The sequence below is a fragment of the Acomys minous genome (genome assembly GCF_964271855.1).
Source record: "Acomys minous genome assembly, chromosome: 12".
Lineage (NCBI taxonomy): Eukaryota > Metazoa > Chordata > Mammalia > Rodentia > Muridae > Acomys > Acomys minous.
In genome coordinates this window covers 18,094,842-18,119,621 of record NC_140493.1, presented here as the reverse complement: position 1 = coordinate 18,119,621, position 24,780 = coordinate 18,094,842, and the positions used below count along the sequence as shown (strand labels likewise).

The 24,780-nt window shown below is 49.5% G+C and overlaps 2 protein-coding genes across 2 annotated transcripts in view; both read right to left on the bottom strand.

Annotated features, from left to right (window-relative positions):
• SHISAL1 (shisa like 1) overlaps window positions 1-11,606 on the bottom strand; it is a gene marked incomplete at its 3' end in the record, with an annotated part of 150,939 nt that extends 139,333 nt beyond the window's left edge. Inside the window, exon 1 of the mRNA XM_084749825.1 lies at window positions 11,532-11,606. The remainder of the gene's footprint in view (window positions 1-11,531) is intronic.
• Window positions 11,607-18,097: 6,491 nt separating this feature from the next.
• Window positions 18,098-23,302, bottom strand: RTL6 (retrotransposon Gag like 6). The gene has a single exon (XM_084749821.1). The coding sequence runs from the start codon at window positions 22,522-22,524 to the stop codon at window positions 21,805-21,807; it is 720 nt and encodes a 239-aa protein (XP_084605947.1). The 5' UTR covers window positions 22,525-23,302; the 3' UTR covers window positions 18,098-21,804.
• Window positions 23,303-24,780: the final 1,478 nt, after the last annotated feature.

Here is a 24,780-nt window from a genome sequence, read left to right as displayed (position 1 = left end):
TGGGTCTTACAGTACACCTACTGAGCTCATTGCTGTCCACTCACCATTTAGAATGAAGTGGGGGCCCTTACCCCCTTCAATCCCCCTACGCTTACATTTGGAATATTGCTGTCCTAAATATATCCTATATACATCAAGAACCACATAGACGGTGCGAAGGGTTTTATTTTATTCCGGGGACACAATTTAGGACAGGCGAGAAAAACCATTTACTCCCTACGTTTACTTGGCATCTCAGGCTCCCAGGGGTCTTCTCCTGCTCATTCAGTTTAGGATCTGTTGGCCATGATTCTGTTCATCTCCCTACACTTGAGAATGGCTCCAGTGCCCCTTCATTCCTAAGGGATGCTTTTGCTAGGTATAGAATTCCTGACTGTCAACACATTATTTCAAGAATCTCAGTGTTGGGCTGCACAGCTTCCCAGAGGATCTACTCTTCTGGCTTTGTTGCCCATGTGTGTCATCTCTCTCTCTCTCTCTCTCTCTCTCTCTCTCTCTCTCTCTCTCTCTCTCTCTCTCTCTGCCTTTGAGATGCCCTCTCCTGTCTTTAGTTTTCAGACCTTTGACTCTGATGTGTCACGGTATATATTTCTTTGGGTTTATCTTTGTTGGGATCAGTTCAACTACTGGTAGCTTAGGTGTTTGTCTCTTTTTTTCAGACAGTTTTCTAAGGGAGGAGAGATTTGTCTTGGTCACAGTTCTGAGGCCAAATCCTTTCTGCAAACACACATATTATCCCTTCCCCTAAACCTCTAGTGGAAGGAATGTTCCATCTTTTGTTGTGTTTCCACTGGTGCTTGTCAGTTCAGTGGGGTTTTGTTTGTTTGGTTGTTTGTTTGGTTGGTTTGTTGTTGTTGTTGTTTTGTTTTGTTAGACAGACCCCACTAGGTAGTCCTGGCTGTCCTGGAACTCAGTATGTAGACCAGACTGGCCTTGAACTCATAGAGACCTACCTGCCTCTGTCTCCCAAGTGCTGAGATTGAAGGTATACACCACCATCCCAGTCCCAGGCTCAGCTTTTAATAGTCTCTTTCTCATGCGCAGACTGATTGGAGTCTGTGTTTCTCTCCTTGGGTCTACCTGATTCTTCCTCAGCCCCCTTCATTCTGTTGCTGAGACCAACCAGAAACTTTTTTATTTTGACTCTGACTCCAGCTCTATGATTTCCACCTGGCTCTTTCTTATAGCATCTATTTATTTGTGGGAGCCTTCTGTTTTCTCATTGTAATCACAGGGATATGTTACCATGGCTACTGTGCAGTCCTTGCCAGATAATTCCAGTGTCTGTGCTGTCTTGACGTTTGTACCTATTGATGTTCTTTTTTATTTGAGATTTTCTTGATTCTCAACATGACATATGATGTTCTATTTTATTTTTAAGATTTATTTTTTTAAACCTTGGGGGTGGGAGGGGGTGCACATGCATGCAGTACCTGAACTGGTCAGAAGAGGGCACCAGATCCCCCTGAGTTGGAGTTAAAGCTGGTTGTGAGCCACATGGTACGGGAGCTGGGAACCAAGCTTAGATCCTCTGCAAGAGCAGCAAGTGCTCTTAACTGCTGAGCCATCTCTTCAGGCACCACATGTGATCATCGTCTCCTCCTCCTTCTCCTCCTCCTCCTCCTCCTCCTCCTCCTCCTCCTCCTCCTCCTTCTTCTTCTGTTTGTTTTGTTTCGATATACGGTTTCTCTGTGTAGCCTTGCCTGTCCTGGACTCACTTTGTAGACCAGGCTGGCCTCAAACTCGCAGAGATCGACCTGCCTCTGCCTCCTGATGCTGGGATTAAAGGCATGTGCCACCATACCTGGCTCCACCTGAAGAGTATATGTTGTGTTAAGAACATAAGTGAAACCATTTTGTGTGATGTCTGTAAAATAGGAACTTGTCAACAGGTAGGTCTGAGAGGTAGGCCTTAGAAACAAGCCCAGAACATGCCTTGATATGCTAATGATATGCTAATAAACCACCCCCAAGGTGGTGGTATTATGCTAGTGAACAAGCCCCCAAAGATGAGTGCCCTGAGACTGCAAAGCTACCACCACCAATGAGATGATGCAAAAATTGGAACTTTGGGGATACTCTCCAGGCTCCCACTGCCGTGCTCCCCAAGACATGGCTTCTCAAGCCTCTGTGTTGACACCCACCCATGAGGTGACCTGAGACTCTGTGTGTGGCCTTGGCCTCTGTGACTGTTGACCATCCGGCACTGGCACTAGGCTGGTCGGCACTAGCTGCTAGCCAGTGTTCTCAAGGACATCCATCAGTGCCCGTCCTCCCTGCCTGCGAGAGCTGAAGGACTTTATGGCAGATGCGTGTCAAACCTGCAAGCTTCCAAAGCGTCCCCTGTGGAGCCCCGCAGCAGCGTTTTCTGCCCGACCAACTGTTCCCTCTGCTTGGTAGAATGTCTGTTTAAGTTTTACATTAGAATGGCATCCTAAGGAACGTTCCTGTGAATAAGCCAAGCATATTGAAAGGCGAATCTTGTGCGGCCATCCTCAGGCTCATTCGAGTGATGAGGCTCTGAATCTTGTCATTTAAGGTGGGGGGATGCGACACCGAGCCCGGGGGGTGGGGGGCACTACAGGAGCGAACCTGTCGGTTTTAGTTGGGGGAAGCCTTTACACGTTGGCTGTCTCTGCCCTCAGTGGGGAGGAGGGGGTTGCTATAACTGGGTACAGATTCTCTCCTTTATTGTTTTTTGAGTTCTGTAACTTTAGATCTGTGGTTTCAGTTCCCTTGCTGCGCTTGGCTTTCAATTCTTCTGTTTTGTCTCCGTTGCTGTTTGGAAAGACAGCTGTCAGCGGCGCCTTACCCCATCGGTGCTCCCTCTAGTCTGCCCTCCTGTGTACACGGAAGATTTCTCATTGCAGTTGTCAGTCCACGGTGCGTCTCGGCGAGGATCTCTACGGACCGTGTTTGGACTTATTAACGCTGGGGAGTTTCTTCCTCTTAATTGAAGCTGTTAGCTTTAGAGCAAGACTCAGCTCAAGGAAGCCACAGAACGGCAGCCGCCTCCGGGAAAAACATTTATTAATGGTGTCGGCAACACTGCAGAGAGTGGAGCAAAAGCCCAGCCTGCCCAGGAAAAGCAAAAGGGCATTTATTTTCTTCTTTAAAAAATAAAGTGTGTGTGTGTGTGTGTGTGTGTGTGTGTGTGTGTGTGTGTGTGTGTTTTGCATTCGTGCATGTATGTGTACCATACGTGTGCCCAGGGCCCCTGGAGGCCTGAAGAAGGCATTGGAGTCCCTGAAACTGGAGTTACAAAGGTTGTAAAGCACCTAACCTGTGCTGGGAACTGAACCTGGGTCCTCTGAAAGAGCAGACAGTGCTCTTAACCACCAGGCCCCAAAAGGGGCATTTCTTTCAAGGTCCCTCGGAAAGGAGGTGGTGACATTGGGAAAGTGGGTCCAAGGTCACAGGACACCATGCTCTTCGTTCAAGTTGGACAGGTGTTTGAAAAGCCCTAAGGCTGTTTCTGGTTAAGGGCCATGTGGAAAATTCCACAGAACAATAGGCTGCCTTTGGCACATGGCTCAGTGAGTGCTCAATCTCTGGACCTGACCAGTGGGCATGTGTGAGCCGAGCACCAGCGCCAGGAGTTCACTGGTCACTGAACCCTGCAGCTTTCACACTTAGGGTTTTGTTGCCTGGAAGCCGTGTCTCCAAGATAGACTCCATACCTATGTGAGGACACAGGACCAGCTCTCCTGGAAGATGGCAAGAGGCTCAAGAAGCTTCCCAGACTTAGAAGGCTCAGCAGCTTTTGGGGTTCACAAGGCCCCTCCCCAAGGTTTTAAAAACAATGAACACTTTCGGGGAAGAGGAAGCCAGAAGGGTGGAGTTTCTGGTGATGTAGCCACCTCTGAGTTACCAGTGCTTCTTGAGCAACCCCCAAACAGCACACACTGGTTCCCCTTCCTGGACAGCAGTGCATGGTTTCCTTGATTCCTGCTGACTGGGCCAACAGCTGTTTATTCTCATCCTCCTAGAAAGTGTCCCACAACAGTTGAGCTATGAGACTCTGATGCTGTGCATCTGTCTCCATCAGCAGAAAATCCATCCCCAAAGGTGATCCCACACAGGTCAGAGAGGGTGTCAGATCCATAGGCGCTGGATTTACAGGTGGCTGTGAGCCACAGGATGTGGGTGCTGGGAATCGGAACCCGTGACCTCTACAAGGATATTAAGCACTCCGTCCTCATCATGGGCCATCTCTCTAGCCCTCCCCCAATATTGATAGTTTTAAGCTGTATTTTTAACCCCAAAACCAGCTTGATGACTGTGCCTTGTCTTCCTCTGCTATCTGGATATCTGCAGGTCATCTGGGCTGCCTTCTGTCTCCGTCCTATTGTCTTATTTTCTTCTCTGTTGATTATCTGTGGTGATGGGATGGATGTTGTATTTGAAGAACTCTTTGTGCAAATATTTCAAGGCTCGGGTGGCTTTATCCTTCTCTGGGGAGAACTTTTACACTCCTCCGGGTGCTTGGGGACTCCAGCATTTAAGGCTGGTTAGATCTGTCCCTGGGGGGGTGTTCATCACCTTGATCACTCGAAGCTGAGCTATGGATCAGGAAAGCCACTTTAGTACCCATTACTTTACTTAACTTCTGGAGCCCACCCCTAACTGATGAGTGGAGATGCTAGCCATCAAAGTCTGTCATCATTTCATCATCTTCCAGAACAGTTGCTCTCTGCAGAAAAAGGAGCCCAGGCTGCAGACCTCACCTCCTGGACTTCCCTCTTGGCTCAGATTTCACTCACTACCTTTTTTCTCTCTTATGTATCTAGGAGAGTCCCAAGTCTGTCCAGCCGTGCCCACACCTTCACTGGGAAGCTCGTGCTGCCATGTTACAGAGGACCTGGAGCCCCGGTCTGAGATCCACTTTGCTCTGCTGGGTGATGGCCACAGTGGCTGCTCTCACACCCTCCCCATGATACCCTGGGAGCCTTTTCTATGCATGCCACTCACTTCTTCCTCTCGTGTCTTCTGAGTCAGGCAGCTCTGGTCAGGGGAGCCCTCTTCTCTAGCGGGACTCAGGGTTTGGAACAAAAGCTTGAAAGAGATACTGGAAAAATTCTGCTACTAGCCTGGAGCATTCCATGGCCCAGGCCCATAGGAGAAGGTGCGTGCCTGAACAAAACATGAGTATGTGTGATTGTGCCAACTATAGGTGAGACATTGCTTAAGAGAAGTTAAAGAGTAAACTATAGCTTTTTAATTTTTTTTCATTAAGTAATAAAATTAGTGTGCTTAAGTAGCTTGCATGTGCATACCAGGGCATACAAGTAAAGGTCAGAGGCCAAGTTTTCACAAGTCCGTTATCTCCACAGTACCTGGGCTCCAGGGACAGAACTTGGGTCATTAACCTTGCTGTCAGGTGTCTTTGTTCACTGAGCCATCTGGCTTGCCCTCTAGTAATCTCTTTAAGCAATGATAAAGCCAAGATTCTGGAAGCAGCCTACCCAACTGGACCCAACATCCACCACTTTCCTTACTCACTTCTCCAGTGACCTCCTGGGTCCCTTGAACTCCGTCCTCCTAGTGAACGTTGATGTAGGTGCTGTCATAGTCTCTTGTTTTACTTGTGTAAGGCAAATTAACCCAAGAGAGAAGACAGAGCTTTATAATGTCTTGTCCTTTGGGTGCAGTTGTCCTGGGGCCCTATTTCCTCCCCAAACCTAGTAACAGCCCAGGCATGGTAGGGAGGGAGGGATGGGGGATGGGATGACAGGACTTGACTGATCGGTGGCTCTTCCCTGATGCTGAGCTGTGACTGAGGTTGGGATAGAGATTTAAAAAGAAGTTAATGAATAAGAAATAAAAATGACAGGATGCTGGTTTGAACCAGCAGCTTATCCTTTAAAATAAATAAGCATAGCGGTTACACTCTGATAAGTCTCATCCACGAAGACAAAAAATAGACTGAAGCAGGAGCCAGGACACAGCAGATATGGTGGCTTCACAGCCCAAGAGAACACACACACACACACACACACACACACACACACACACACACACACAAGAACACACACAGTTTAATGCTGACAATTTTAAAAATAATTTCTATGGAAGTCCCCAAGATGTTGGAAGTAGATGTAGGTGATCTAGGATAAAAATGTCCTCTGTCATCTCCATTACCTGAGTCAGAAATTGCAGTCAGTGGGTGGGGTGGGGCAGTGAGCAGCATGGGAGATGAGTCTCCAAGTGAGACAGGGAAGTGCTCAGCAGACAGGTACCCCAGAACTACCACAGAAAGGCCCTGGAATCATGGGATTGAGAATTGGAGTCACAGTACACGAGGAAACAAAGGAACCCAGCCATCAGCAGGCATTGAATACAGAGACAAGCAGGCTGCCATTAAACAGGGTGAACATAAGGGAAATGGGAGAGTCATTGTAGGGAAAGTACACAAGCTGAGATTGAGGTAAGACCAGCTTAAGACCACTGCCCCTCTCAGAAAAGAGTAAGCATGAGCCCAGCCATTCAAGTGTGTGCCACTGTTGCAGGGTATGTGTGCACAAGTGCAGTGTGTGCATCCACGATGGACAGGGCTGAGAGATGCCAACAGCATTCACATCCCAGAGATGAAGTTACAGAGTGTTTGAGTCTGTCTTCTGTTGGTATAGCGAACTACTTGAGACTGGGCCACTTAAAAGGAAAGACGGTTATTTGGGCTCCTGATTCCAGAAGCTGGCTACTAGGAGCCGTGGCTTTGTGCTGTTTCAACTCATGAAGAAAGGGAGGTGGGAGCCGGGCGGTGGTGGCGCACGCCTTTAATCCCAGCACTTGGGAGGCAGAGGCAGGCGGATCGCTGTGAGTTCGAGGCCAGCCTGGTCTACAAAGTGAGTCTAGGACAGCCAAGTGGGAATGGCAAACAGGTGTGTAGGTGTGGGGGGGAGGAACAAACAGAACTGCTCTGCAACAACCAGCTCTGGTGGTCACTAATCCTACAAGAACAGCATTAATCCCTTCTAATCTCCTCCAAAGGACCCATCTCACAGCGCTGTGACACCAGCAACCAAAATTCAACATCAGGTTTGGTGGGAGTAAATCATGTTTAAGCTGGCACAAAGCTCAAGGGAACAATAGCTACTTACACATTTTACACTATTTTTCTATGTCGTTTGGCTACTTAATATGTACGGATTATTTTGTACATAAGTGGTTTTACTTAAAACTAAGAAAAGAAGCCGGGCGGTGGTGCCGCAAGCCTTTAGTCCCAGCACTTGGGAGGCAGAGACAGGCGATCTCTGTGAGTTCAAGGCCAGCCTGGTTTACAAAGTGAGTCCAAGACAGGTAAGGCTACGCAGAGCAACCCTGTCTCAAAAAGCCAAAAAAAATCAAAACAAAACAAAACTGAGAAAAGAAACACCTATGTTCAAACCATCACATTTTCTCTAGGATCTAGGAAGATCCTGCAATCCTGCAATAATTCTGCAGTTTGTTTGTTTGTTTGTTTGTTTGTTTGTTTGTTTGTTTCTCCATCGAACATGGCCACACTAAGCAGAACAAATCAATAAACACCATTAAAAGTCAAGCTCACAAGAAAAAATATTAAGTGGGTATAAATAGCAAGGACATATTTGAAAAGCCACAGAGACGAGGGACAACTTGCAATATTTAAAAGTGACAGCAGTATGAATCAAGAATAGAAAGAGTTATTTTCCCTTCGTTTCTTGTTTTTAAAATGCCAGAGGAGGCTTAGGATGTAGAAAGTCACTCAAGACTGTCACTCCTAATCTAGCAATGATGCCATACTGCACCAGCCCCCAACTTATCATCTTCTTGAGCTGCAGAGGCCCCATAGAAGTGAGTCTAAAGCAGTAGGGCCACCTCCTCCTGAAAGAGAGGCAAGTGCCTCACTGGGCCTGCACTGCCTTCAGCTTACAGGGGTGGAGGGGCTGTCATAAAAGCAGAGCTCTCATGGCAGCCATTCTCAAAGTCTAGGCGTGTTCCCTGAGGATGGGCACCATCACTCATGAATTCTTTCCGTAGACCACTTGCTGCTCACCGGAAATAAGGAACAAGCCAGCATTGTGTACCCATTTTCCCTGAGTTGTTGTATTCCATGCTAGAGGAAAGCTCCTTAAGACTCAGGAAGTCAGACCAGGCATGGTGGCGCACACCTTTAATCCCAGCACTTGGGAGGCAGAGGCAGGTGGATCGCTGTGAGTTCGAGGCCAGCCTGGTCTACAAAGCAAGTCAGGACAGCCAAGGCTACACAGAGAGACCTTGTCTTGAAAAACAAAAACAAAAACAAAAGACTCAGGAAGTCAACAACTCACAAGTCTCAGGAAGTCCCTAAAGCTGATCAGATGCTCTCAGTCCCTCCCTCCCTCTCCAAGATCATATAAGACAGTACGGGCTGCCGAGGAGAGGAGAGTCCCTAACCTGTTGAGCTGCCTGAGAGTTGGGCAGAGAGATCCAGGGTTCCAGCTCTCATGATCTGTCAGCTGTACTGTACTGGGTTTTGGTGATGCATTTGTCTTTAACTGTTCCTGCTCCTGTAAGTGACCCTTCACCCACAATCCTTTAAATAACCCCAATAACTCAGCAGTTCAGCAAGTTGGACTCTGGTGGAAGTTTTGCTTTAGCCTGCTATAGGTTTACTATCTGGGAAGAGTAAAAGTTTTCCCCCAGAATAATGTCACACAACAACCTGTGGAAAGAAGAAATAATTTAACCTCATCCAGGCTGTCTCAGAGAACTGAGACCAGATATCTGCCCTGGCTGCCTTCGGAGGCCAGCAAAGTCCTAGATCAGAGACAGGAAAGATGGTATAACAACCTTCTTGAAGACAGCTAGCACAAACGTTAATGAACCAATCGCATTTGAGGTCGATTGTAGAGGTCTGGAAGTGGAGGAGCCTGGTGGTAGGTGCTCAGCCACCAAGTCAGAGTCAGACTCACTCCAGCTGTTCAGACGTCGCTCCCTTGTCACTCCAAACCTCAGTTCAACTCATTGTGCCAACAGAGTGAAAGAGAGAAATAGAATCACTCAGACAGACCCAGAAAAAAACACAACTAAAAATAATTCGTAAAGACCTTCGACAAGGAGGGAAGTCTGACAGACAGGAAATCCCTAAATCTTATGCAGGGCACCTACCGCTGACACTATCCCTATAATAAGACACTGAGTGCCACAGGCATCTGGGGACAGAAGAGGAAATGAGAGATACAAGAAAAAACTAGTAACTTCTCTCCTCACCCCTCGCCAACCCTCCCCACTCCTCTTTTTCCCTCCTCCATCCTCCTACCCTGTCCATCCCTTCCTTCTTGCTCCCTTTCCCTCCCCTCTTTTCTCCTCCCTTCCTCTCCCCTTCCCTCCTTCTCTTCTCTTCCTCTTCTCCTTCCTTCCTTCCTTCCTTCCTTCATCCTCACCACCCAAACAGGTTTTTCTCTTTAGAGTAAACCTTGAACTTAAGCTTCTCCTGCCTCCGCCTCCTGGATGCTGAGGTCACAAGGATGACACCACACCTGGCTATAAAGCTCTCAGACGATACAGCGTCATATAGAGAAAACCTGAAGGACCCAAGAATTGTGTTAAAACTAGTAGGTAAACTCAGACAGGTCGCAGAATAAAGTGAATACAGACAGCTCTTGTGGGCAGGCAAGATGGCTCAGTAGGTAAAAGTGTCTGCCACTAAAGTCTGGTAACCTGAGTTCGATCCCTGAGACCCATGTAGTAGAAGAGAACCTGGGATATCCTTGGACACCAAATACATTTTTTAAATTAGATTTAAAAAAAAAAAAAAGAGCAACAAATAAGAAGAAACTTCATTGCAGATGAAACTTTTAAAGAAAATCCATCTACCCTAACACCAAGAAATAAAATCCTTAGGAAAGCACTTACAAGAGGTTTGAGGGATTACTAACTAAAAACTAGAAAATGTCACTGGCAGAAATTAAAGTCCTAAACAAAATGAGAGAGGCCGCATTCATTTAGCCAAGGCCGGGGACCCACTTCAGCATCAGTTCTAAATGACTGTTCTGTTCAGCGTCTTCCCTGCCATGGTCCCAGAAGATGTGTTTGTGGAAATTGATGGAGCTGGTCTAAAACTTAACTAGAGCTGCAAAGAACCTAAAAATAGCAGCGCTGAGATGTGCCCTGAGAAATGTTCTAGTGAGCATTTTAAATGCGGCCCTTGAACCCAGGGAGCTAAACCTTTAGTTTTACTTAATGTTAATAAATTAAGTTTCCCTTTCTACACGCCCCCAGTGGCTGGCTGTACTAAACAAAGCAGACCCACAATCCCAAGGGAACTTGAGCCTGGATCTGCAGCCCGCAACACAAAGCTTGCAGCACAGCTGCCATGCCTCAGTCCACACGGTGCAGGCACGAAGAAGGGCAAACACAGCCTCCACATGGAGACCGGTACAGGTGATCATCTGAGTTTGATGATGTCACACAGGCAATCAACTGAAGACACAAGAAGTCCCTCAGTGCAGGGACTGACACGTCCATCTGTACAGGAACTAACCCAAGTCAACCCCCATCAGGTTATACGCAAAAAGCTCAGCTGAGATGAGCCATGAACCTACAAATGAATATTAAAACTGTTGGGGGCCAGAGAGATGCCTCAGGGGTTAAGACTGCTTCGGGCTCTTCCATAGGACCCAAGTTCAAATCCCGTTATCCAAGTCAGGCAGCCTACAGCCACCTGTAACTCCAGCTCAGGAGATCCAATGGCCTCTTCTGGCCTCCCTGCACACATGTACACACAGGCACATGAATAAATATAAATATTTAGAAAAGAACAAACTATTCTAGAAGATATCAGAGTATTGCTGTGTTAGGCCAGGCGTGATGGCGCATGCCTTTAATCCCAGCACTCGGGAGGCCGAGGCAGGTGGATCGCTGTGAGTTCGAGGTCAGGCTGGTCTACAAAGTGAGTCCAGGACAGTCAAGGCTACACAGAGAAACCCTGTCTCAAAAAAAAAAAAAAAAGAGTATTGCTGTATCCTGGATATTGGCAAAGCTTTGAGGTATGGGAGGGACCATGGAGAAATTTCTGGATGCTGGTGTTCTTCACATTGACAGAGGCCAGGGATACTACTGGTACATTTCCAAGCGAAGGATTTCACCATGTGTGAGTTAGTAATCCCAGAACCACTAACAAGTATTAAGCTCTAGCCATCAAGATGCATGTTATTGGCCAGTGGTTCCTAACGCTGTGACCCTTTAACACAGTTCCTCATGTTGTAGTGACCCTCAGCCATAAAGTTACTTCATTGCTATTTCATAATTCTATTTTTTCTACTGCTGTGAATTGTAAATATCAGCTATGCAGAATGTCTGATGTGTAACCCCTGTGGGGATTGTTATCTATAGGTTGAGAGCAGCTGTTGTAAGGTCTTGGAGGCAAGGGGGCTGACGTCATCATCTTTCTTTAGCCTAAATGAAGCCATGAGGCAGCAAGGTGGTTGGAGAGTGGAGGTACATGAACAAACCAACGCAATGCACAGTACGGTGCAGCCATGAACATTCATAATCAGTCACCGCACTGAGAGTGACTGCTGAGCACTCACCCGTAAGTCCGATGTCTTCATCACCCCATTCGAGGCTCGGCGAACAGTCCAGAAGAGTTAGTGGAAAGAATATGAAGGTCAGAAGAAGGGGAGGAATGTTCTGGAACACTATCTTCCAGGCATGAAGTGATTATTGCACTCTTTTTTTTTTCTTTTTTTGGTTTTTCGAGACAGGGTCTCTCTGTGTAGCCTTGGCCATCCTGGACTCACTGTGTAGACCAGGCTGGCCTCGAACACACAGTGATCCGCCTACCTCTGCCTCCCGAGGATTATTGCACTCTTGAACTGACAGGAGCTGTGATGACCTGCAAGAGAGCCACATCTTGAGCCACTCACATCCCATCACATTGAGGACAGGCTCACACATGCTCCCCAACAGTTAATGGCTGACTGAGGGAGGGTGTTTTCTTCAGTTGTGTAGCCACTGGCAAGATGCTCTTGAGCCTGTAATAACCCATGTTCTTATAAGCAACCCTGATGAAACTCATCAAGTGACAAAAAGAAAAGAATGGGAAAAAAAAAGGAAAAAATGTAGAAAGAGGTCCAGCTGGGAAGAGGGGACCAGCCAATGGGAGGGGGCGAGAAAATAATCAAAGGCCTTTACACACATGCAGAAAATGTGATGACACCTGTTGCTATGCATGATGGATACTTGCTAGTGTGAAGGGCAGGGGATGGTGTAGCCACTGGGAGAGAGAGGTTACCGCATAGGGAGCTGAGCATCCCTCAGCTGTAACTCAGTGATATCAGCCCCAGGAGTTCATCTGAGAGATGTTCCCAAGTTGACTGCAGCAGATATGGTCTGAGCAACGTCACTCTTGGCTGCTCAAATGGTGCTGTCTGTCCAGAGAGGATATGAAATGGGGAGAGGAATGCTTTGGGGGTGTGGGGCGAGGGAAGGGAAGGAAACAGGGAAGGATGCACTTCTATCTTATGGCGTATGTGCAAGAAGTTCTCATGAATGAATAGAAATCGTCTTTAAAAGAGATTGAACATCTGTGATGGAGTATTTTTAAAAAGATGATAGTCAAAATTTAAAAAAAAAAAAAAGGTAAGGTGGCTGATGGACCAACATAACATGTCTGTGAGATGGAGCCTTCAAAGCAGTGACCTGAGCACTCCACTGCCATGCATGCTCCAAGGTCCCAGGCATAGGAAATAGGAGAAGGGCCACTGCTGACCTCAGCATTGATCTCCAATGCAACCAAGGTGCTGGTTACCAAGCAGGAGATGAGGGGAGAGGCTGGCAGTACCTGGAGCTTTCTAGATGATATAAAGGCTCTATATTGTAGTTGTTATCACACTACGCAGGAGCACATATCTGTCACAACACTCACACTGTGCAGGTCAGCTCTGAGAACTTCACAGTGTATAAATACCAATTTAATTTTTAAAGAAAAAAAATACATATATCACAACCAGGGAGGAATAGCAACAGAATCCATATAGCTTCATGTAATAACATGTTATGGAGTCATTATGTTTTAAAACAACGGTAAAATGAGTATTCTACAGAGTCCACTTTATACGAATATAAAAATGGTATGTTCAGTGGCTGGAGAAGTGGCTCAGTGGTTAAGAGCACTGAAAGCTGTATCAATGGACCCAATATCGATTCCCAGCAGCTACATGGTGGCTCACAACCATCTGGAACTCCAGTTTGAGGGGATCTAATACCTGTTAATCCAGTTCTGGGGTATCCAAAGCCCTGACTTGGCTTCTGAGGACACTGAGCTCATGTGGTGCACATACACACACTCGATATACATAAATTACAAATTAAATCTTTAAAATGTTCTAAATGGTGTGCTCAGCACATCCCTAATCTGGAAAAAAAAAAGGATTTATTTGTGCCTAAGACACTATGATTTTAAGGTTAGACTATTTTCATAGCTTTTCCTAACTGAGCCACGCTCCAAGTTCAAGACAACAGCCCTAGCAGCTGCACAGGCCTCTGCATTGCTGCTTATCCTCCAGGCCGGGTCTGAGACCTGCTGCTTCCTCTCTGTAGCCTCTTCCCTCACACACCGGTGACCAGACTGGATCCACAGAGTTATCTGTGAGATCCAGGCCCGGTTGGGCACTGAGCATCTTCAGCCTTCAGAACAGCACCAGCATTCGGTGGGAGGTTGGCACATGTGTGTGGATGGAGCCATTTCTCTCACTCAGACCCTGAAGTTCCTGCCAACACTCTGGGCAGCTGGCGTAGCAAGTTTGGCATCACTCCGCCATGCCGCTTTCCTGCCCAGAAGCTCCTTCCACCCTGAGACCGGCACCCCCATGCACTGTTCCAGTGGCACTCCCAGTCAGTAACCCACAGCTCCCTGAGTTACCAAGCGAATTAGTCGTTGCTGGTTTCTTGAAGCTCAAGTCAATGGGGAGTATGTAGAAGGAAACTTAGTCCAATGGGGTCTGTGGCTTCTGTCCCCTCCCAACTCTATGGTTCTGTGTTACTTCTGATCAACTTAAATGCAATCCAGAATATGACTGGGTCTCTGTGGCTTTGGGGACTGGCAGGGCTAAGGTGTCCCCTCTCCTGATTCCTCCTTGTGTTTTGCCTTCTAAGGCCACATTTACCCAAGAGTAGGGATCAGCTCAGAGGAAGGGGGCCAGCAGCAAGGATTCCTGTCAAGGAGAGACAGTGGCTTCTCCTGATGTTTCCATAGCTCAGAACATCCAAGGGCACCTTGAGCCTCCCAGCCTACTGGTCCCTGACACTGTCCCATCCTGGTGCTTTGACACCTGCTTTCTCGTGCGCCCTGCTTTGGAATCTTCCAAGGTATCATGGTCCCTGGTTTCAGGTACCTTCCTCAGGGTAGTAGACATTCTGAAAAATCAGAAGTAGAGGGTCAACTAGGAACCAGCAAGGGATCAAAACATCTTGTGCCCTTCTCAGAGGTACCTTGGACCCATGCATTATGCATTAGCAGTGACAGGCAGCCTGGAGAAACATCTGCACCAGCACATGAGGGGACACCCCAGGCTGCTGCCAGTGCAGTAAGAGACAAAAAGCCCATTACAAAATGTTGCCATTGTCTCAGTTAGGGTCCATATTACTGTGATGAAAACACTACAACTAAAGGCAACTTTAAGAGGAAAGGGTTTATTTGGCTTACACTGTTCATGATAGAAGTAAGGAGAGGAACTCAAACAGGCAGGAACCTAGAGGCAGGGGTTAACGCAGAGGCCATGGAGGGGTGCTGCTTACTGGCTTGCTCCCCATGGCTTGATCAGTCTGCTTTCTTATAGAACCTGGACCACCAGCCCAGGGGTGGCCCCACCCACAGTGGGCTGGGCCCTCCCATCTCAATCACTAGTTAAGAAAATGCCCTACTTACAGCCTTGTCTATAACCTGACCTTTTGGAGGCACTTTAATTGACATTTCTTCTTCTCAGATGACTTTAGCTTGTGTCAAGTTGACATAAAACTACCCAGCACGGATAGAAAACACCACTCTCTCAAGAGATTCAAGTCTATGAAAAACCCAGAGACAGGCTTAGGAATTACAGAAGTGTTGGAATTTCAGTGTGGTGGTGTTGATGAGGTCTCTGTATTAGTCACTTTTCTGCTGCTGTGATAAAATGCCCCTGACCAAAAGAACTTATGGAAGGGTTTCTTTTGGCTTAGAGTTCCAGACAGAGAGGGAGACAGCAGGCAGCTGGAACAGGGAGCTGAGAGATCTTTGTCCACAAGCAGGAAGCAGAGAGAGCAAACCGGAAGGGGAGGGCTAGACGCCCTCACAGCCCACTCCCCACTGATGTACTTCCTCCAGCAAGGCTGCACCTCCTAAAGGTTCCATAACCTCCCAAACAGCTCAACTCACTGGAACCCAGATGTTCAAATACTTTCCCCTCTCAAACTACCATGATACCATAGACTATGGTCTAAATAACATTCATTTCTCAACACTATGACAACAGACTAGAAATTTCAACATTTGAATTTGGGGGCAAGCTTTCAGTCTGCTGGAGATGGCAATGTTTAATAATATATTGATCTCTACTGAGGAACCTATTTGAGAAAAGAGGCTCCTGCTGTCTAGGGAATGTTGGCCACTGCAAACTGGAGATGCTACAGTCTGTGGATGGACTAAGAAACTGCTCTCCTTGTGATCAGAGGGATGGCAACACCAACCTTTCCTGTATACTGGAATTGCAAAAGTGCAATGGCCCTTATTAAGCGGACAAGGAACTGTTGAGCCTGAGAGCAAGATCCTGTTGACAAGGGAGAAAATGTTCCCAGGAAATCTAGCTACTAGGGTTGCTGTTACAGCGAGACTCGAGACTTGTGATAAAAGAAATAGCAAACAGGGCTGGAGTGATGGCTCAGTGGGTTAAGAGCACAACTTGCTCTTCCAGAGGTCCTGAGTTCAGTTCCCAGCAACCACATGGTGGCTCACAACCATTTATAACATGATCTGATGCCCTCTTCTGGCATGCCGGTATACATGCAGATAAAGCAATGATATACATTAAAAAATAAATAACTAACTCTTTTTTTAAAAAAGAAAAGAAAAGAAATAGCAAACAAGTTACATTTGCAAAGGAAAGTGAGTGTTAATCCGAGTAGCCAGTTCAGGGAATGAAACGTGTCTCAAAGACACAAGGCTCCTCCTCACCTATTAAGTGGGTCAAGAGGAGATAATGCCACCTTATAAAGTAGGTCAGAGTGAGCATGGGCATGTGGACTTCCCCAGAGTGCTACACAGACAGCTGCTCTGGCATGGCTATGTGGCCAGGGCAGCCGCCGTACCTGCAGTATGATCACAGCTGCCTTGAGCAGGCCAGGCGCTGGGGGACACTGTTGGCAGAACCTCTGCCCTTGAGATGCAGTATTTGGTGAGAAAGACCCAAGTTCAGTGACAATATAAAATATGTGACAGATGAGAGGCTGGGGAAGGGGGTGGCCAGGAAAATCCTATCTAGGTCAGGGTGAGTCCTAACAGTAACCTTGAATCTGTGTCAGTGTCCTTGGAAAGAGAACAAGATGCGATGTCCAGGCCTGAGAGGCAGGAGAGGACCTACCTAGGCAGATCTTACGACTGGTCACTGTCAGGCCTGGGCAGTGGGCAAGTGTGGGCTGGGTACAGGTAGGCTGACACCATTTCTGCTGCCTTGGAGATAACTTGGACAGACAATAAAGGAGTCAAAGCCACCAGAGTGGCCACTAAGCCAAGTGGAGAAGCCCAAAGGAGGCACCACAAGTCACATAGTCACGGGGATGTTGTCCCAGGTCCCCATAGTTCTGGTCACCAGCTTTCACCTGAACCAGATGGATGGATGGTTTGGGACCTACACCTCTATACCTCTACTGTCAGGTAAAAGGGGGTGGCAGGCCCTTGAACATCCCCTGGGGCCTGCCACCTGGAACAGCTAGGAAGCCAATAAGCACTCTGAACCTGCGTATAGCAGAGGATACCATGCAAGCAAGAGACAAGGCAGCTGGCACAGAATCTTACTGGCCAGAGTCACAGACACATGGTGGCTACATGAGGACTGGGTCTGATGCTGGCTAGAGCAAGGGGCCTCCCTGCCTCTGACAACAAGGTTCTACCAGCAATCTTCAGAGCCATGGTGTCCCACCCCAAGCTGCACCTGCCACGGGGTTTTTCAGAGGAACTCTGGGAATTGTTTTAGTGACAACAGGTAAGAAGTGGGAACCTTACCAGATCTCAAAAATGAAACACAAAAATGAAACGAGCTAGCACAGGGCAGGCCATGCTCCAGGTGGAGAAAGTTATATTCCAGAGAAGGATTGCTATCTGGTGTTGGTATAGAGACACAGTTCACATCTCACACTGTATACCAAGTTAATCTCACAATGGACTGTTCATTAAGAGGGCAAAGGGAACTGAGGTTCAGTGGGAGCCATCTCAGAAGCTTCAGCAGTCTCCGTGCTGCAAGGCCACTGTTTGCATGACACTGTGTCATTTCCCTCACGTCTCACCAGCATGCACTGGACTTCCTCAGAGGCTCACCACAGTGTCACAGACACTAAGGACAGGAGCAGTCAGCCTCTCACTGCCTCATGAAAATCCACCAAGATGGAGATGAGCCATTATTCTGTTTAGAATAGTTAAGTTTTCATTAAAATATAGTACTTGGGTTTACAAGTACTCAGTTTCCGTTCATGGCTTCAGTGGCATTTGAAAACTGTGACATGTCATGTGTTGACAAAGTCTACAAGTGCCAAGGGATCCTGGGACTAGAAAGATGATATGAGCACATGGCTGCCATGGACGGGCTATGCAACGGGCACACATCATGTCTGCCTGCCCTAGGATTGCACCTGTCCTGGTAAAACCACCTGTCTAAAAGTGTAAGAATGGCTTGAGGCATAAACATCATGACAGGGACCTTCTACCTCACCCGAGCCCCAAGGCTTACTAGTGTCCATTTGTGTGAATGATTTCACAGTACTCATCCCCCCCCCCACCAAGATGCTGCTGTGCCCCAGCCATCCCTCCTGCCCAGTGCCTCAGCCTGGCAGAGCCAGGCACTGCTTGCCTTTGTGTCCCAGATTCAGCCACACCTAAAGCAAAGAGCACACAAATATTCATAGCAGATTCGACACACAGGTTAGTATCTTTAATTACATATGGAACTCTTACAGACTGGTCAGGCCCATCAGTAGAACAAAAGACTGCAGCAGTCTGCAAAAGAAGAAACGCAATCACTTGGTGTAAAAAGACTCTCAATAAGCTAGAACTGAAAGATGCAACTAAAATGTGGTGCCACTGTCCTCGTCAAGTCAGAAAATGCTCAGCCTCGGCAGAGGACATTTACCCTTGCTGGTGGCAGTTGTGATAGACACAGACATTTCTGAAAACCATTTTGTCAGTCGGTAATAAAAGTCTCAGAGGTCCCCGTATTCTTTAATAATCCCACCTTTGAGAATCTAGCCCTAGGAAGTTACTTAGCCCTAGGAGGGAAACCTGACACACCATCAATTTCTGATGGCGCACGGCACTGTCCTTCTGCTTGAACGGAGAGCTCACAGCCATTCAGGGTAAGGTTGGTGGCACATGGAAACAGCTCTGCCATATGTACAAGGCAGGGGTCCACAGGCATCACCATGGCTGTATAAGAGGCAAAGAAAGACACTGCCAGGGACAGGAAAGAAACATCAAAGCAACGAATTTTACCATTTTCTTTCCTCTCCCTTGTCCCCTAAACTTCCTGATATGCTGCCATGGAGCATAGCAAGCCCTGGTCAGCTGTCCATAGCATTGAGTGGGGACTCCTCTCTTTAGCTCTACACTCTGTGCTGGACCAGCTGCCACCAAGTCCAACGTGAGGTCCTAGAGAGATGTCAAAGGTGAGGCCCTCCCTGACACTGGGAAGCCTGCCTGCTGGCATAACCTCCACCTCTCACTTCCTAACCTGCGCCTCAGGTCATGACGTCCTAGCAAAGCTCCTGATGGACACCTCCTAAGCAAGGGGCAACAGAATGGTCTCATCACTCAGGCTACACAGCGGAGCCTCTGCCACCTAAGACCTTGTCCCCAGTGTGCTCCCGCTAAGCCCCAGGCTTGCTCCCCAAGTCACCCTCAGCTCATGCCAGCTTCCCCACCTCCATTCACTCCCCTGTAGGCTGATGATCAGGGCATGTTGGTCCAGTATCAGCTCTGTCCTCTAACAGCAGGCACCCATCTCAGGCCAACCCCAATGTGCTATCACACAGCATTCACACCTTGTCACATACTCGGCGGGTGGCCAAGGAGATGGGTCTTTGCTCAATGTCATTAAATGCCTTGGGACATGAAGATAATCCCAAGGTCACACACACCCTCGTCCGGGTCCCACTGTCAATTAGACACTGACTATAGTGAAACCTGCTTCCCCGTCACAGAGTCTGGGGCGCAGGCGATGCACTGCTGCAGCGGGCCATGCTGAGAGAAACGCCACTCCATCACACACCAGCTCCTCCGCCCCCACCCTCCCAATTCCTGTTCTCTTCTGAGCTCAAGAAACCATTACCTTAGGTATGTACAAAGGCTCCCCTCCCCCTCTTCCTCAGCTCGAGGCCCAGTTACCACAGTCTCCCTCTGGAGCTGCATGGGCCTTGCATCTTGTCATGTTGGCTGGGGACTAACCGTGGCCCCCGCTAGAGCCACGATGGGCTCCTCAACAACAGACCCAAAGTGGCTCTTCCAGGTCCCTCTCTCATATGCTCCAGGCTCCAAGCCACAGAGAGCTATCGAGGTGGTCCTAAACGCAGGGCAGCGGCCAAGAAGCAAAACAATCCCCAAGCCTACATCACCACAGCAGCAGTGTGGACCCACTGCAACAGAGTGACTCGGTGGCTCAGACCAGATGCAGAGGGAGATAGTGAAGCCACACAGGGAGACAGGCAGCCTGCATGGCTCAGACTCCAGGGGGCTCTGAAACAGAACCTGATGCAAACACAGCAGCCGGAGGTCCGAGGAGCTACAGCAAGTGCCATGCCTCCCCGGGGTGTGTCTCTAACCCCGGCTGGAAAGGCCACAAAGAGACCTTCCAGTTGTCTCTTGCCTCCACAGACACCCTCCCCCTCCATCCTCGTCTTTCTGGTACAGCTGTGGCTTCACCTGGGGACCCCTCTACTGAAAGGCCCTGAGACTCAGATGCTGGGGACAGGGGAGCACTGTCAGTGGAACTCCCGGAAGTCTTCTTCCACCTGCTTATAGCACCATGGTGCCAGCAGGGCGCCTTGGTCTAGGCTATTCAGCAAGGCTGCTGGGCTGACAGAGTTAACGAGAAGCAGGCAGTTGTGGGCTGTAAGCCCAGCGAGTATTGAAGACTCCTGGCCTTTCAAGGGCAGCTGCTTGTATTCAGTCACTTTTTTCCAACGACAGAGGAAGTCTCTTGAAGAGGCCAGGTCCTGGGCTCCCATGAGCGGAGAGAGGTCTTTGGGTGGGTGCAGAGCTGTGTGTGTATGTGTGTGTGTGTGTGTGTGCGTGTGTGTGTGTGTGTGTGTGTGTGTGTGTGTGTGGTCAATCCAGGACCATGCAGAAGAGGGCAGGAGAACCCAAAAGAGACACCTGTCTCCTGCAAAGGGGCCAGGTGGGCATGTAAACACAGTCCATTTGACACTGAAATATGACAGAGACGACCAGAGGCTTGGCTGAGTACAATCTCGAGGACATCCTCCTGTGAGGAAGCCAAAACTTGGTTCCTCCGAATCGGAACGTGTGTCCACATGAGGACCAAGACAGTTGCCCGCTCTTAGCCAGTTCTTCGGACGAGGGCAGCAAGAGGCCAACGCTCACTATCGAAGGCGCTCCATGTCTCCCAGAGGAACTGGCCCCCAGCCAGTCTTTTCTTCTTGGACAGAGGCCCAGGCACAGAGAGGATACGTTGTGTGGGCTCCTTGGGTGGCTAAAAGGCTGGGGCGAAAGCCACATTACACCTAGGCAGAAAGGGAAGCATCTACAGCTGGACAAGGCCCACCATGGAGCCACATGGGCCAGGAATGAGCCGACACCTGTGAGCCTCGCCCTGGAAATCCAGGCACCAAATGGGGTCCCCCAGGGTGCCCTTCAGTCTGTTATAGCCGAGGCTATGAATGTGCCGCCCGTAGCAACATGATAGAAAAGCCCAGGGTCTCAGGTCCTCGGTTAACTTGGCAGACGAATGCTAGATTTCCCTGATGTCATTGGCAGTCGCAGGCGGGTGTGAAGTAGTCTCCTATGGCCAGGAGAGGCAGGAGGGGTGTCAGTGAAGGAACAGGCCTTCCAGCGACAGCAGCAGAGTACCCTGGAACGCAGACTCCCCCACAGACGAGAGTATCTCTAGACTGCAGTGACCATTTGGCCACCTTGCAAAGTGACCAGATGTGGGCAGGCTGGTTCAGGTAGCCACCTGCCAGGCCGAGCCGGCCTCTTTCTATGCAGAACTCATCAGCAGGGACAAGAGTGGTCAGGAAAAGAACTGCCAATGGGCTCGTACGGGGTGCACCAGAAGCTGGGTATCCACGAGGGAGCCGCTGGGAGAGGTGGGCAGCCTAAATGGTTCCTAGGCAGGCACATGTCCAAGGGGCTGTGTTGTAATCACTTGAGAAGCTGGGATTGCAAGCAACAGAACGGGGCACATGCACTGGGCTGCAGATAAAGCTAGCAAAACACGGCACAGCAGGGGGGTGACCAATGCAGATGGCAGGATGGCATCCTATAGACCAGGAGAGGTGTGAAGGGTATCTCAAACTAGGCAATGTTACTGTGTTGACAAGTCTTCTCAACAACCGAGTCTAGCTACCTGGGTGCCCACAGACCACCAGGGTGGTGGCAGGTCCCTAAAGGTTCCGGCTGCGAGTGGGCAAGGCTGGTGTGGGACTGGTCCCGTTGGAGGCTGGGTGCACTGGACAAGGTCCTGTGCCAGCTGTGGCCAGTTGGCGGCACAACATCTGCCGCTCCCGCACTGCCCTATTGGACGCAGAAGTCTTCCGGATTTGTGCGCGCCGTGAGTGCCTCAGCGGGGACTTGTAGGTTCTACGCAGCTCAGCCAGAAAGCCCTGGTAGTTGTTTCGCAAAGGGCTGTCTGGTTGCATGTGGGGAATGGCCCACTTCTCTGCCTCTCCAGTCAGTCGGGACACCAAGAAGGCCACTCTCTCAGCTTCGCCCGGGAAGCGGGAGGCTTGAAAGATCATGAACCTGTCCATCTGCATCAGGAATCCTGCCAACTGGCCGGGGTCTCCTGAGAAGGGTTCAGGCAGCGAGGTGGGCGGCGTGGTCATGGGTCGGGTCCCATTGGAGGTGATGGCAGAGATAGGCGGAGTGATCTGCAGAGCGCCAGGGATGCGCGCCCGGGTGCGCAGCAGAGTAAGTTCAGCCATTACGCTCTCCAGCATGTTGGTGAGGTTGGCCTTCTCGGCCCTCAACGTAGAGGCCTCACGCCTCAAGGCAGAGTTGGTGAGGCGCAGGGAGGTCAGGGTATCAACCACGTCATCCATCTGCGCACTGGCACCAGGGGCAGAGGCTGGGTTTTCGGTTTTGGAGGTCTGAGGTTGGACCATGCTGGCCAAGGTAAAGCCACAAGGAGTTGGAGAACCACAGCTAAAGGCCTTGGGTGCTGAAGCAGGTGCACCCAGGCAGAGTCTGGGAGGGCAAGCCTGGGGATGCAGTTCTGGGCCCAGTTCCTTTCTTCAGGCTTCACAGGGTCAGGGTGTGGGGCTCTGGTTGGACCTGCCCAGGCTGTAAAGGACGCTCGAGGTGAACCTTATCGGCCCTTACTGGTTGAAGCTACCCAGGCTTTGCAGCATGAGCGGGCAGGACCTGCCTAGGCCTTGCGAGATGCGCAGGCTGAACCTTCCCAGGAAGGCCTTGCAGGATGCATAGACTGGACCTGCCCCGGGTTTACGGGCTGCCTGGACCCGCGGTGCCCGGACTCTACGGGATGCACCTGCCTGCCGGAGCACGGGTTACAGGTGCAGGCACTGCCCACCTGCGGGAGAACAAAGGCGGCCGCACCTGGGCTGGCCCAGGGCCGGGCGGCTTGTGTACCTGTCGCTCCGCAGCTCCCTGCGCTGCCAAGATGGCCCGCGGGTCGGGGACGCACCCCGCCTGCACGTCACGGCGGCCACCGGAACTGCTTCCCGGGAGGCGGCGGCAGCGGCGACGGTTCCCGCGGGGCTGGCGTGGCCCGGTCACGGTGCTGCGCTGCACGGTCACCGCGCGGTCTTTGTGCGGGCGCGACTGGCAAGCCAGCTGCGGGGAACTAGGCAACTGGGCCGAGGCCTGCTGGTTGCCATGGAGACCGCCTGCTCCAGGACCGCCCGCCGGCTGAGACCTTACCTTCCGGAAATGACGCAGTCTCCCCGGCCAAGCGCCTTTCTCTGCAGCCTATTAGCGGGAAGCCTGGGGTCTCCCATTTGATTTTCGCTCTAGGGAACTTTAGGTTCTTTCTGATTCTTCCCAAGGCAGCTCGCAGACCCCCTTAGAGCCGGTGTCACTTTTTTTCTTTTCCCAAGCGAGGTTGACTTTTCTTACTGTAACTTGAATGCCATTTTGCACGAACTATATGAGCATGGTAGAAAATCTTGACTAAGAAGAAAACTGGTTTTTATTTTAGTTTTTTTTGAGGCAGTCTCCTGTAAGCTAGACTGGCCTGGAACTCAGGAAGTTGCTAGAGATGACCTTGAAGCTCTCCTGCTCCACCTTGCCGGTACTGGATTGTGGGAGTCTGCCACCTCACTGGACTGGGTTAGTTTCCTTCGCCTCTCTTTTTCTTATGTTGCCCAGACTGGCTTTGAACCCACAATGTAGCAAAGGACGACCATGACCCTTTTCTCATCTTTCCATTGCCCTCCTCCAGTGTGCTGGGATTACGTACAGGCTCTGCGCATCATAGCCCTGTGCAATGCGGAAGATAAAACCCAGGCTCTTATGCCTGCAAGCATGCCGCCACTGAGTTGAATTCCCAGCCCTGGAAAAGTCTTACAAAACAAAACGATGGCTCAGTGGTTAAGAGCACTGCCTGCTCTTCTAAAGGTCCTGAGTTCAATTCCCAGCACCCACATGGCAGCTCACAACTGTCTGTAACTCCAAGATCTGACACTCTCATACTAAGGCACATTAAAATTAAATAAAATATTTTTTAAAAAATTAAAAAAACAAAACGAAACAAAACAAAAACCCTTTGGGTTCCCTCAGTGTCCTGCTTGCAAATTTAAAAAAAAAAAGTCTTGTTCAATAGTCTACCATTTTCCCATTAGTATCCTATTAGAAAACATTGGCTTTTGTGCCTTGGAAATAATAGTGTCTCCCTAGTCACACTGAGTTTTGAGATCCTCCTGGGGGAGGTAGTTCAGGAGCCTGACTTTCTGTTAAGGCCAGGGCTCCACTGAAACCCTGTGCTACCTTGTATTCCTGCCTGCCCTCTGATGGATTGTCCATGCTGAACTTTATAAGTATAGTTCATGTGAGTCCCAGCCTCCTCCTCTGACAGAACCCAGAGTTAAAACCAAGTGGTAGCCTGAGAGAGGAGAGGCGAAAGGGTTTGAGTGGAGATCCTGGGGCTTTTTGAGATTATCCTGGCTTAATTGTTCCTTCATGGTCAGTTCCACACTGGGGTGTACTGGGAGAAAAAAAAATACCTTCTGCGAAGCCCTTCTGAGATGCAGCCTAGGAGGCTGGGGTGACAGCAGGTGGGAGGCAGGCCTGGGGTGGAGATGTGCCTGTTCTGCCTATAGTTTTTGGCCTTGGGGTGGGGGATTAAGGCTGAGGGTATCCACAATGGAGAGAAGCCTTGCCTTCCGCCTCCCCCCCGCCAC